This window comes from Pteropus alecto, unplaced genomic scaffold (genome assembly GCF_000325575.1).
Source record: "Pteropus alecto unplaced genomic scaffold, ASM32557v1 scaffold125, whole genome shotgun sequence".
Classification (NCBI taxonomy): domain Eukaryota; kingdom Metazoa; phylum Chordata; class Mammalia; order Chiroptera; family Pteropodidae; genus Pteropus; species Pteropus alecto.
Window position 1 is genome coordinate 5962232 of NW_006436888.1, and position 14610 is coordinate 5976841.

Genomic DNA, 14610 nt, shown 5'->3' on the forward strand with positions numbered 1-14610 from the left:
TTTATAGCTGCACAGGGAAGAGTCTACAATGATGTCTAATAAAAATTACAGTGGCAGAAACTCTGTAAACACTTTTAATTGACTAGTTATCCTAGATCGAGAAAACATTATCTGGAAGGCGACTAGGAGAAAGTGCATTTAAATGCAGAACTAACGATTATATGTTAAATTGTTAGATGACATATTGATCGATGCTGGTCTCTTAGCACCTATTTTTTCATAATTAGAATCTTAAGTAATTATATAATTGTTATGATGGTAATAATTATTATGTTTGATAGAAATGTTCATGTAGAGAAAGGACAGAGAGTTTTAAATATTCAGTATGAGTCAGTATCATGGTTTCTGAGTGAAGACAGTCCTGGATATCAGCCACGAGCTCATTAATTATAAAGAAATAAAGCTTTATGACAGTTAAATAATTGTCAATGAGATAGTTATAAAACATCATTATCAGGTAAACTTTTATATCCTGAAAATTTAGAGAAAGAATGCTATGCCAATGTACAATGAAGACAAGAAAATCTGTAACCAGAGGCTTGTTAATTTAACCACCATTTCGATCTTACATTTTCATATTATTTTATCTTAAAACGAAAGCATCGACCAAACTCAAAATCAGCAGAACCAAATTTAGTCTTAATCATTTTGCCATCAGAGAAAAGACCTAATCCTGTTTGAAAAAAAGATAAAGTTATAGAAAAGAAAAATAATTAGTTTTAACAAATCACTATCAAAATGAACAGCCATTAACACAAAACACTGTAATGATAAAATTTCAACTACTGCCTGCAGGGTTTAAAAAAGCTGCTGTCCAAGTTGTTTTACCCCATTGCGGCAATGTCACGACTGGGAGCGTCATAAGCAGCTGGGATGAGAATCACGAGCACGTCGCAGGTGTGAAGCTAAGGCTTACCTGATGCACCTATTGGGGAGGTAGCTGGGGTCATGCTGTGGACACTGAGGCCCAGGCTCTGGGAGGGGCCGGGGGCCGACGCTGCGAGGGGAGGCCCCGGAGGGCTCTCCCTCTGGGGAGAGGTGAGCGGGGTGGTCGGCTGGGAGGTCTGTCCTCCGGCAAGTCGTGCCAGGCGCCTCCGGCGTATCTACAACAGGAGGGGAAAAGGGCATTCTGTAACTGAACGGAGACACAGCTCTGAGCGAGAACGCAGCCGCCACCGCCGCGCCGAGCGGCCAAACACGCCTTGAGATAAAAGCACTCGTCCGAGACAGTTACGTGGTACATCAGTATTTCTGTGAGCTACCACCTCACTCTTTAAAAACTGTATCTTAATCTCCTTACCATCTCCGTTTATCGCACCTCCTTGACTGATACTGTGATAATTTACAATAAGCATACTACACTTTAAACACTAAAGCCTGCTGTGATTTTAATAAAACTATATAAATTGGTCATCTTAAATAGGCGAGACTGAAAATAAATATCCAATTTAATTCACTAAAACAATGAGAGAAAGTAACAAAAGTTACGCTAAGACTAATTTTACTATCACGTTCAAGAGCAAAATAATTAGGTTTTTCTTGATTTCAATAAAAATATAATCTTTCTTATACTAATATATATCCCGGAGTTATGAAGCAATTATAAGTATGTACCACACAATCCCAGTGGACCACAGAAATGTTTCCCACACATCCTGATAGTCATTAATTCATAACCAGTCAATAAACGCCCACTGGCCACCTGCCGTCCCAGGCGGTGAGGAGACGGAGCCATCACGATAAGGCTTCTGGCTCCGCGCGAACATCAAAGAAACCAACCAACTAGGCTGCTCGTGCTCCTTCCACCGTGAGTAAGGAAGATGAAGAATTAAATTAGGAGGACCAATGCTAACTGGGATGGACTTCACCTTGCCTGAACTAGGAATCTATCTGTTACCCTGGCATTGTGAGAAATCTGCTCCTTTTATTGTTCAGACAACCAAGAAACACCCTGATTTGTGACTTCAAAGTCCAAACGCCCTTCCTTGTGCCCCTGCTGCAAACACACCTATCGATGAATTTATACAAAACCCTGAACTGGTTCGGTTGCTCGTCTAGCCACTGAACCAGATTAAGTGCCTTTCAGGAGAGGATTAGGTCATATTTATTTAACAAACACTGACGTAGCACTCGACTACCTTCTAGCAATGTTCAAGCACTCGACGCGTACATGCTTACCTAATCGTCATAACCCAGTGAGGTGGGTACTTATATCACAGGCGCGTCCCCCCCCAACACGCACAAACCGAGGCGAGGGCAGGCTGGCTACCCTGCCTGACGTGGCAGGGGCAGGCCCGGAACGCGAACCCACGCGGTCTGGCCCCCGTGCCTGTGCTCTCGCCACCCCAGTGGCAGTTGGGGACCTCTGCGGGTCCCCAAGGTCTTGCCAGGGGGTCTGTGAAGCCAAAGCTCTTTTCATAACAACACTAAAACATCTGCCTTTTCGCTCTCATTCCCCCACAAGTGCCCAGTGGCGTTTTCCAGAGACCACATGACACGTGACGTTGCAACTTCTTTAATAAAGAAGTTAATAGGAGAATCCAGCTGTCTTCCTATAAAGTCAGACGTTAAAAAGATTTGCAAAAGTGAAAACGATGTCACTCTTCTCATTGTATTTGAGAAATGTACCTGTTTCCATTACGTTCTTTATATTAATGTACAATGGCTTTTATTATTTTTGAAAGAATTAATAATTTTCAGTTTCTCAGTTTTCATTTCTAATATGGTAAATATCCATAGATATAACCCACCTACACGAATGCTCTTTGGGAGTCTCAGTATTCTGAAACGGTGTCAAGGAGTCCAGAGACCAAAACCTGTGGGAACCGCGCATCCCACCAGGCCCCGCCTGTCTCTCACTCATCTTTATCTCCCTACAGGGCGACACGGCTCCTGGTCTGTGACAGGTGCCGGATGCTCACAGACCCGAACTGAGCAGAGAAAAGGGAGAGTCATCACAAATCATCCAAGGAGGACCGATATTATGATGAACTCACTGAAAGAAATTAATGAAGCATTTCTCTCATGTACACTTAACTGGGGTAGAGGCAGGGGGAGCAGACGAGAAATGCCCACCCCGACCTGTTCTCAAGCCAATTAATTACTCGAGCCAGAGAGCCCGGATGTGTGTGCACTGCTACCTTGTTTCCTTCACTTCAAACACAGAGCATTTATCACCAAGTCTCGTTCCTTAAGCCTGAGTCCACCCTCTCATCTCAGCTCCTCGGCCACCACGCTGTCGGGGCCACCTTCCTCTCTCACCAGGACCTCTGCCAAAGCTTCCTGAAGGGTCCACCTGTGTCCACTCTGGCCTGGTAGAGACAGAGGCCCCAGATTCCTTTCGTTAAACACTTTCACAGTTTTAGATTTCTGAACTGCAAATCAAAACCATAATGAGATAACACCTCACGCCCTTGGGATGGCTACTATCAATAAAACAAAAAAGGAAGTGTCAGCAAGGTCTGGAGAGATTGGAACCCTTGTGCACTGTTGGTGGGGGTATAACATGTGCAGCCACTATGGAAAACGGTATGGTGGTTACGCAAAAAATTAAAAATAGAACTACCCTACGATCCAGCAATTCACTCTGGGTACGCAGGCCAACACAACTGAAAGCAGGCAGGAACTGGAACAGATATTTGTTCACCTGTGTTCACAGCAGTCTTACCTGCAAAAGCCAAAAGGTGGAAGTAACCCAAGTGTCCACCAACGGATGAACAGTAAACCAGGCGTGGTCCATCCATACAGTGCAACATTATTCAGCCTTAAAAAGGAAGGACATTCTGACACACGCTACGGCACAGGTGAACCTTAAGGACGTTATGCTACGTGAAAGAAGCCAGTCACGAAAAAGACAAATTACTCTATGATGCCACTTGTATAAGGTACTGAGACCAGTTGAATTCATAGAGAAAGTAGAATGGTGGTTGCCAAGGGCTACGGAGATTTTAAGAATCTAAGGAAGCAGTCAGTCCTAAGAGCTAAGAAGGTCATCGCAGTTTCCCCTACAATCCGTTCTCCACACGGCAATCGCAGTACTTTCTTAAAAACACTGTCACTGTCTAAGCGAAGAAGTCAGTCCTAAGAGCTAAGAAGGTCATCGTAGTTTCCCCTACAATCCGTTCTCGGCAATCGCAGTACTTTCTTAAAAACACTGTCACTCTCCCCTGCTTGAACCCTTCTGTGGCTTCCCACGGCACTTGGAATAAAAACCAAGTCCTCACTGTGTCCTACAGGGCCACTGCCGTCTCTCCAGGCTCAGGGTGTGTCATGCCAGGTGGCAGCCAAACTGGCCCTCTGACAGTTCCTAGAACATCTTAAACACTATCCCACCTCTGGCTGCTTGCAATTCCTTTAACCTAGGAGCAGTTTCTTGTCATTCTTGGCATGGCTGGTTCTTCCTCTTCCTTCCATTCTCACGGAGGGCTTCCGCCATCATCACGAGCAGCACAGCCCTCCTCGCCACACTCATTTGATGTCACAGCCCTCGAGTCACATCCTTCAAGCACTCTTCACGGTCGAAAAACATCTCGTTTATTTCTACCTCACTGTCTTACTGTCTGCTTCTCTACCGGAATGGAAGCTCCGTGAGAAAATGACGTCCACCTCGTTCACTGCTGCGTCCCCAGCACTGAGCACGTGCCAGGCACGAACAGCTCTGTACATACTGAACAATGGGAGAGATTAATACATGGAGCTGAGGGAGGCAAAGTATTAAAACCACACGCAAGAAGGTTTAACTAAATATGCAAAGCCCAGACAGTGTTTCAGACTTCTGAGACTGACACTTCTTCAAACGGTCATGCATTCGACACTCATCGAGTACGCCGTGCTCTCACGGAGCTCAGATTCTGAGGGGGGCCAGGTGGCTACGAGCGCCAGCAGAGAAAAATGAAGTAGGGCAGGGACAACAGGGCATGCTGTGGAGAGGGCACCACGGCGTTCATGTAAGGTAGATGTAAAGGCTCCCTGTGAGGGGGCACCTGAAAACACCTGAAGGAAGAGAGGAAGCAAGCCGCGGGGTGTCAGGGAGTGTGGAGGGACTGGGCTTGGCACGTTCAAGGTCAGGAAGACCAGTGTGGTAGAGCAAAATGAGCAAGGGGGGAAAAATGGCAGAAGATGAGGTCAGAGGTGACAAGGGGCCTCGAAGGCCACTGTAAGAGCACTGGCTCTGGGAAGCCACCAGGGGGTTTTGACCAGCAAAGTGACATGATCTGACTTACACTTTAAAATTTTTTATTTTGGCTGCTATGGAGAGTAAATTGTAGGGGAGAGTGAGAGTAGGCGGAGACATGACTTAGGCGGCTGCTGCCATAATCTGGGGGGAAAGGGAATGGGTGATGACGTGGACTCGGAGGTAGATCGTGGTGAGAGGTCAGTTGGGATACATGTTCAAAGTACAGCTCAAGTTCACAGGATTTGCTGATAAACTGAATGAAAAGGACAGAACCAGAGGAGGTAAAGATGACGACAAAGTCTTAAGTCTGAGCAATTTATCAGATCAGTTTAGTGAGATAAAGACTGTAAGAAGAATGCAGCGGGGAGAGGCTCAAAATTCTTTCAGATACAGGGTCACTAACAAAGAGATGGAATTGTCAACTAGACTTACGATCTGACGTACAAGACAGGTTAGGGGGATAATTTGAGAGCTGTCAGCTTCTAGATGGCATTGAAAGCCACAAGAGAGTGAGGTCACCTCGGTAGTAAGTGAGGACAGAGGTTGAGAAGTCTGAGGATGATGCCCCACAACACACCAACAATCGGAGCTGGAGGTGAGGTGAAAGCAACAAAGGAGACTGAGAAAGATGTCAGAGACCTCGGGGCTGGTTCTCCAGGAGGAGTGGGCCTGGCTTCCTAGAAGCCAATCAGAGCACTTCGAGAACGAGTGACTGACATGACTTTATCTGCAGGCTGAGTAACCAGAAGACTGAGAGGTGCACACTGTACTCGGCAATGAGGCGGTAGTTGACGACTCTGTCAAGAGCTATTCTGAATGAATGTTGGGGATGAAAGATTGATTGGAGTGGGTCCAAGAAAGAATGAGAAGAAAAACAGTAGTCAGGGAGTATATAGGATTTTTACTGTAAAAAAAGAGTAGAAAAACAGGGGGGAGCAAGGGAAGGAAAGTGGGGCCAAGCTACATTTTTACTTCTGTTTTTAAAGATGGGCGAAAGTACAGCATGACCGCAGGCTGAGCGGGGAGTCTGATGAGCGAGAGAGAGGACAGACAGACAGATGTGCCGCGGGGAGCCCGCAGCTCTCCTCTGACGGCCCTTGATTTTGCTGCAAAGTGGAAAACAAGGTGATCGGCTGAGAGTGCAGAGAGAGAAGATCGGGTACACAGCAGTCGCCGGGAAGAGCGAGACGATGAACGCACCAAGGACATAAAGGAGAACTGGGCAGCGCCAAGCCGGCTCGTGACTGCTTCAGAGTGGCGGTCATGCATTCAAAATGAAACCGCTCGAGACGGGGCTGTGTTTGTCCCGGCCACGGGCAGCTTCCTAGGTGCAGAGTACGTGGAAAGCTGGATTTAACCACAGTTGGGGTTCTGCCAGGCAAGTAGGTCAGAGGGAGAGGGGGACAAGGGAGTGGAGGGGTTGATAATGACGAAGGCCCAGAGTCTCCCCTGACGAAGAAGAGAATTAAGCGTGGCCACGTCTGGAGTGCAGACAGATGGACTGTCCTTCCCTGCAGCGCTACATTTAAGACGTGACAAGAAACGTGGCTGAGTCGAGTGACCTGAACCAGCACCAGCACCAGTAGGGACACCTGCACGCTGAGGCCTTGGGGATTGGCTGTGACGCTGAGTAACATATTTAACTCTTTAGAGTCACTGTTTCCTCAGCCAGAAAACAGAGATAATAAACTCAGCCCTAAATAGCTTTCGCAAGTAGTTGTTACAATTAAATGGGATGGTATATAAAAACATGCGTAAAGAACTATGGGTGAAGATAAATTAAGTGTGGTCTATTTCTACACTGGAAGCTATAGAGCAATCAGACGAATGCCCTTGTGCTCTATGTAATCACCTGGCTGGCTCTTACAAAGGATACTGAGCAAAAGAAGCCAGGGGTAAAAAAAAAAAACACAGATTGCATGATTCCGTTTATATAAGAAAAATACAAGAAAAACAAGAAAATACAAGAAAAACCAAAAATACAAGAAAAATACAAGAAAAACGAAGCTGCAACATCAGTCAGGATAGTAATTACCTTTGGCAGGAGGGTGGGGGGACCGGGGAGATGACTGGGGAGGCATGAGCGAGCTTCTGGGTGCCGGTGATGGTCTTTTTTTAACTGGATGTTAGTTTCATAGATGTGTCCACTTTGACAAGGTTCATTGGGTTGCATACTCACTGCTATGGATATTCATCTTGTTATTCTTCATAACTTATGTTTTAAATTTCTCCTTTGTATGCTTCAAATAGGATAATTTTAAAAAATAAATCTTACTTATCTTTCAAAGCTTACTAGAAAGCTATGGTCTATGAGAATTCTATAATTTTAAAAATTTACTGTAAATTAAAATATCTTATACAACACTGATACTGAAGTTAATGCAGTATTTTAATTTTTAAAAATATGTTTGTGCATACACATCAATACAACGGAATGCTTGGTGAAGAGAGGCTAAATTTTCACACAAACCAGCATTTGGGAATTTGGTAGAAGTTAAGTGTCATTACCTTAGAGGCAGCTACATTTAGGAGCCCATGCTTGATTTCGAAATCAAATTCAACCTTCACTACTTACTACCTGGGTAGGTTCATGATAAGTCGCTTAAGGCAGCGGTCTCCAACCTTTCTGGCACCAGGGACCGGTGCTCCTAGGAGAATCTAAAGCCTGATGATCTGAGGCGGAGCTGAGGCGGTGATGCTGGCGCTGGGGGGGCGGCTGCAGATACAGATGATGCTTCAATGGCTGGCCCACCGCTCGCCGCCTGCTGTGCAGCCCGATTCCTAACAGGCCACGACCAGGGCTGCAGACCGGGGGTGGGTAGGGGACCCATGGCTTAACGCAGCTCTGTGCTTCAGTTTCCGCATCTCTCCCATGGGGATAAAAATAGTACCTTCCTCACAGATGTGAGAAAACCAGCACCCGGGCCCTTTCTCCACTTCGTTTTTCCTCACGGCTCTGACCTTCACGGCCCTACTCCACGTATGACGTCTGTTTGTGTACTGCTTAATCTCCGCCCCCCGACTCTAAGTTTCTTAAAGCATTTTTCTCTGGTGTCTCACCAGTGCCTAGAAGAGTACCTGGCACAATGTAGGTGCAATTTAAATACTTGCCGAATGAATAAAAGGAGAAATGAAAGTGCACTGCACACAAAGTTTACTATTTATGGACTAATATTGCCATTATCTTTGAAAAAGCCTACATACTGTTTTTGGAAAAATATGAAGGCACTTTAAATCTGGGAGCCAAGTTCGGCCTGGGATGTTAACTTCAGATGTTTCCTTCAGTGATATAAACACTGAATAAGTGTCCTGGCTCACTGCAATACGGGCTTGAAGGAAGAAAGGAAGTTTTCCAAGAGGAAAGATGTCCACTGTGCTGGTCTTCCCCTGTCCCCAGCCCCACCACTCCACAAACACAGGTTTAAAAACAAAACAAAAAGAATGAAGAACAAGACTTGGTTAAATACACTGTGGACTATTAAGGGAGCCAGAGGAGTGGAGTAAGGGACAGAAGCAGGTCCATGCACGACAGGAACTGGTAGCAGGTGATCGGCAGGACTGTCCTGACCCCTATCTTGAAGACCTACTGGTAAGAGAAGAAACAGCCACAGCTGGGGCAGTGCTCTGGGCTGCCCACAGCAGCGCTGTCAGTAGAGGACAATGCCCTTCGGAGGGCTGGCCACCTTCTCCAGTGGCAGTAGCTTTAAACTGATTTAGCAACCTAAGGACCCTGGGAATGTCTGGACAGAAGACGCCCAAGAGAAGGGCTTTGAGCCACTGCAAGTATAAAGGTCTATGTGACACTCTGGACTCGTAAGAGATGTGACCTCACTTTTATCACAAACACATGAGACAAAAACTAAAAACAGTCCCAACACAGCAAAATATTATTAAACTTTTTTCTTACTCTACTTTTTTACACTAAGCACATAGGAGGGGCATAAGTTAAACAAAAGTCCTTTTTAGAATTTTGTTTTCCCAGACGTCAGAGAGAAAACACCGAAAACATAAAAAAGGAACTTCTAACTTCCCAACTTATGTCCTTGTTTTAAACCACAACTCAACCCAAACAGACTGATAACAAAATTCCTAGAGTTTTCTTGTCTTGACTGTTTCAGTTCTTACTTCACAAACGGCATTAAAATAGGGCTTTCTCCAGAACTGTTCTATCCTGCTGTAGCATTTCCTACCCTCACGTTCCTGATGAACTAAAAATAGATTCAAAACAGCTACTGTTCAAAACAGCAAGGCTCATTGTGGTGGCACGAGGCAGAACCTAAGACAGGATGGGCCACACTGTTCCTCTTATTTTTAGCACTTGGTGTGGGGAAAATAAACCCCAAAAGCATTGTTTTCCATTTAATAAACAGTCATTCTACAAAAGCATCTTACTTTTCTACTCAAAAAAATTAAATCCCAATATGAAGAAAAACTCTTTAAAATATTTACTCTTTGTGATGGTCCCCTTCTAGAGATATCTCCTATTCTGCCTTTTATTGGTGTTTTATTCTCTTTTTTAATAGCTAGCCATATCTAAAACTTATAAAATTTCACAAGATGCCCATATCTAAGTCTCATAAAACATCTCAAAATAAGTGCATTCAAATCTGAACACCACAATGCTGTGATCTAAAGTCTGTTTCCTTTTAAAAATTCAAAATTTTAAATTAATTTTTACTCAAAAGCTCCAAAAGTCTTGTCAGTTAACCCCCTTACCCTCGTTTTAAAGTGTATATTAAACTCAGTCTACTACTGTCACCCTATATACACGAGGCCAAAAATATGAAAAAGTACTTTTTCCTTCAACCTTAACATTATAGCAAGAAGTGACTTAAATTCTCCTTCAAAGATCTGAACTGAACATAAGGAAATGTCTCCTTACTTCTCAAAACAATGCCATCACCTTCTCCCCTGCAAAGAGGAAGCTGATTTGGCATTCAAATAGTACAGCTGTCTAGGTTAGTCACTGACAAACTACTTCAGCTGCTCAACACCCCAAGATAAAAGAATATTTTATAATTACATGAGTAACCTAGCCCTCACCGTGTGCCAGATGCTATTCTAAGGGTTCATGTACATAAACTTAGTTAATAATCTAAAGAGAGCAGTGCATTTATTTCCCCATTTTATAGATGAGGAAACTGAACTCAGAGGTTAAAGTAACTTGTTCAAGGTCACAGAGCAAGAAAATGCAAGAGGAGAGGTGAACCTAGATAGTCTAACTCCAGTGTACAGTCTTAACCACACCCTGCTGACCTCTACAGTAGAAAATCCCCTCGGAGGTTGCAGTGACTTGCGGATAGAGGCAGCCTTACTCCCCTGATGATACAGTGCTTGTCCATGATCAGTTATGAATAAATGAATTTAGGTATTAGAATGTTAGTACTGCAGATATTATGGTCCTATTCAAACAACCTGGACTGCCAGGTCCAAGGGGGAAAGGCACAGAAGAAAATCGATGATTATGACATAGCACGATGAGATGTGCGCAAGATACAACAAGAGTAGAAAAGACTCTTGGGGACTGCAAGTCACTCTGGGGCATCTGTTGTCACTTCATAGGGAGGGTACACATACATCCATATCTGCTATCACCCGTTCATACCTATGAGGCTCAGTATGCTATATCTTTAAAAGAAAACAATATATTCGCTTCAATATCTCCTGTTCTTAAAGGAGGTATATTTTTATGTCATATGTATTTTACCAAAAATTTTTTTAAAAATTGAATTGAAAAAGCAGGTTGCAAAAGGGCACGCCCAATGATTCCCACTGGGTATCTCAATTACAACAGATATTATTATTATGGCAAATTATACATAAATGAAAATGGTGACGACACTTAACATATTTCTATTTTTCCCCACCTTCTCCTTGCACACAATTTCCAGTGAAGGAAATGAAGCCCTTGTTATCTCTCACAACATCTATAAAACCTGGAAACATGCAGATGAAAGTGCAGCTCTGCTCCGCACGGTCCCTCCAAGACCCAGGACGGATGGGTCTACGGCCAAGCCACCCTAAACACGCCTGATCCCATCTGATCTCGGAAGCTAAGCAGGGTCAGGCCTGGTTAGTACTTGGATGGGAGACCACCTGGAAATACCAGGTGCTGTAGGCGTTAAGGAAAAGAAAATTGTTTTTAATTAAAATAAATAAAATAAATAAATAAAAATAAGCCGGCAATATCTTTTAAAAAAATAAAATATAAAAAAAGACCCAAGATGGGAAACATTGTCCACGGGGGACTCTAACGCAAACGGGAAGAGCCGCAGCAGGCACTGTACACGAGCCCAGAACGCCTGTGTTTCCCTGGCCTGAACGAGTCATGTGGTTAGAACAAGTCACGTGGCAGGAACAAGTCACGTGGCAGGAACAAGTCACGTGGCAGAAACAAGTCACGTGGCGGTACCTGCCCCCAGCAGGGGAACACAGCCTTCCCAGCAAGGGGCAGTGAACACTGACCACTAACAGTCTAACACAGCGGAGTCCCTTTTTCTTCAGTACACGCCGTGGCAGGGGTCCCCTTCTGCACTGCTGCCTCTTTGTCCCCTGGCACACTCCCGCTTTCAGGTCTTGGCTCAGATGTTACCTCCTCAGTGAGGCTTTCTCAGGCCGCCTATCCCACCCTGATTTACGGTTCTCATACTCCAAACAGTTCAGCCAAATCCAACACGTGTGTGTGTGTACACGTATGTGTACACACACACACACACACACACACACACACACACACAGAAAGAATGCGGCAAAAAGGCAATGCCGTGGACCGATACTGGTCAGTGACTGTTAGGAACCGGGCTGCACAGCAGAAGGTGAGAGGCGGGCAAGCGAATGAAGCTTCATCTGTATCTGCAGCTGCTCCCCAGCACCAGCATCACCGCCTCGGCTCCATCTCGGATCCTCAGGCATTAGATTCTCACAGGAGCACTGGTCCCTGGTGCTAAAAAGGTTGGGGACCAGTGAAGATTCCAGGTGATTCATTCAACCTTTCTGCAGATTTGGAAATTTTCAGAATAAAAAGCTGAGGAAAACTTGAGACCCGCAAGCATGCGCTGGGTTTTCTCCAGCTGTGTTCAGGTACACATGGCAGGCGTGGAGCTGCTGGAGCCAGGGTTGCCACATGAGCACAGGAAGCGAGAAAGAAGCGAGGTCGTGGCAAATGTGTGCAGGGGTGACTATGAAGTAGAAACCCAAGACACAGGAAGCCCTGGCAGCACTCGGATTCTGGGTTCGATTCTCTTCCTGTGACCCAGCTATCTTTCCATCCCTGGGTTCAGAAGGAGGACCCCTGTATCCTCAACATAAATTCCATCATTTGCGTAAGCTCGATAAGCTGTTCTATCGCCTACAGTGTGTGCGTTTATAAATACTTCAATTCCCCAGAGACTATCAGCACTATTTGATTGTGCACAGAGAATCCCCTCGCTCTTTTCACGATTGGTTTCCCGGACTCAAATTCACTTGCACCAACTAGAGTAACGGCACAATCGAATCATCTGAGAGGGTAATTTTGAAAATCGAGCAACATGCAAATTCTCACACTGTGCATGTTCTCTGACAGTTGAGTTTCTACTTCAGGACATGTAGGGGTTAGCCAGGTGAAGGGACAGAGGGGCACCAGCCAAGGGGGGAGGTTTTGTGAGAACACACGGTGTTTAGGGGATTCTGAGTCATTTGCTAAGGCGAGTGTGTGTGGCCACGGCAAGAACAAGGCAGGAAAGGCATGCTGGGACAAGCTCAGGATGGGCTTTGAATACCATCTGAAGAAGCTGAACTTTTTCATGAAAGCAAGGAAGAGACTTTGAAGGATTTAAGCGGGGGAGTTACTGAGTCAGATTTACAACGAATCAGTCTAGCTACTATGTGGAGAATGGACTGAGGCGAGACAAAGCAAGCCTGGGCAGTGGGGGCTGTGGAAAGGAGAGTCCCAGGGCTATTTAAGGTGTATAATCAACAGAAAGCGGTCATTATTTGGAAGTGACATGTGAGGAAGAGTGGAGAGTCCAGACTTCAAGCCAGGATACCTAAGTGGATGGTAAAATTTCCTCAAATTGAGAATACAGAGGAAGGAGATTTTAAGAAGAGGAGTTATAGACTACTGACTATGAGATGCCTGTAAGAATACCCGAACAGAAATGCCCTACAGGCAGGTAATTTTGTTTTATTTGTGGTTATTATTTTGTTGTTCTATTAAGAATTTAAAGTGATTAATACAAAAATATATAAAATATATTTTACTTATTTTAATACTTAAAATATTAAATTAAAATCAAATAGATAAGGAAATTAGGACAGTACAATGATGACAGAAAAAATAAGATAAAGCCAGAAGGGAGATTAGTACACATTACACATGTATATCAACACAGTATGTGACTGACACCCATATCACACACTCAAAACCAGAAGATGCTTAATGCCAAAATACAATTCAGAGAAAGCAATTTTAGAGTGGTCCAAACAAGGTGATCACACATCACCTCTGCTGGTGTGGCTTGATTTAGGGAGGGATTTTAGAGTACCTCGGGCAGGAGCTCAAAACCTGAGGGTCATGAGGGTCTCTGGTTTTCGTAAGATTTTTCAGAGGTCCCCAACACAAAAAAATCCCTCTCTCAGAGAATGGATGCATCTACATCCTTCACTCAGTCCCCAACAGAAACACGCTCTCAATAGAGCTGATGAGAACTGAGCCACAGAGTTTTAGGGGTGCTCCGATGACCCAAAGCAGAGCTGCGTGTGTGCGTACAGCACGCTGCGGAGCCACGCGCTCTCGCTGTCCACATGCGGGGGCAACTGGAGGTGAGAGTCCAGGCCGCAGGCAGGAGAGATGCACTGGCCAGGGGACTGGGGAGCCACCAGTATTTACATGGTAGACAAGCCTAGGTACCAAGAGGGTGGACTTTGCTATCTACTTCACATCCACCTCCTGAGCACTCGAGAACGGGGCATGGACCACAGGGGCACTAAAAAACTATCTGGGTCCACGGCCATGCCACCCTTAACAAGCCCCATCCTGTCTGATCTCGGAAGCTAAGCAGGGTCGGGCCTGGTTAGTTCTTGGATGGGAGACCTCCTAGGAAGATCAGGTGCTGTAGGCGTAAAATGAATGAATGAATGAATGAATGAATAAATAACCCCATCCTGTCTCGGAAGCTAAGCAGGGTCGGGCCTGGCTAGTTCTTGGATGGGAGATCGCCTAGGAAGACCAGGTGCTGTAGGCATAAAATGAATGAAATGAATGAATGAATGAATGAATAAGGGACTGTAAGCTGGCAAGGTCTTTGCAATCTGTGAGGTCAACTAAAAAAAATAAAAAGGCAAAAAATTTGATTTAGGTAAAAGATTAATTATTAAATAAATATTTACTGAACACCTAGGCACTGTTCTAGGCACTAGAGATAAAACATTGACAAAATAAAATATCTGCACTC

The 14610-nt window shown here is 44.8% G+C and overlaps 1 protein-coding gene, 1 non-coding gene and 1 pseudogene across 3 annotated transcripts in view; 2 read left to right on the forward strand and 1 right to left on the reverse strand.

The window, feature by feature from the left end:
* The window catches only part of UBE4B (ubiquitination factor E4B), a 109290-nt gene that overhangs the window by 75527 nt on the left and 19153 nt on the right, over positions 1 to 14610 (reverse strand). The window contains exon 2 of one of the 2 annotated variants that reach the window (XM_006914372.3): positions 917 to 1103. The exons of the other annotated variant lie outside the window; for it this stretch is intronic. Coding sequence (XP_006914434.1) covers positions 917 to 1103 — 187 coding nt within the window. The remainder of the gene's footprint in view (positions 1 to 916; positions 1104 to 14610) is intronic. 2 annotated transcript variants of the gene reach the window in all.
* LOC112481822 lies at positions 11179 to 11297 on the forward strand. The gene has a single exon (XR_003047057.1). It is a non-coding gene; the product is annotated as a 5S ribosomal RNA (ribosomal RNA).
* Positions 14159 to 14277, forward strand: LOC112481784 (annotated as a pseudogene).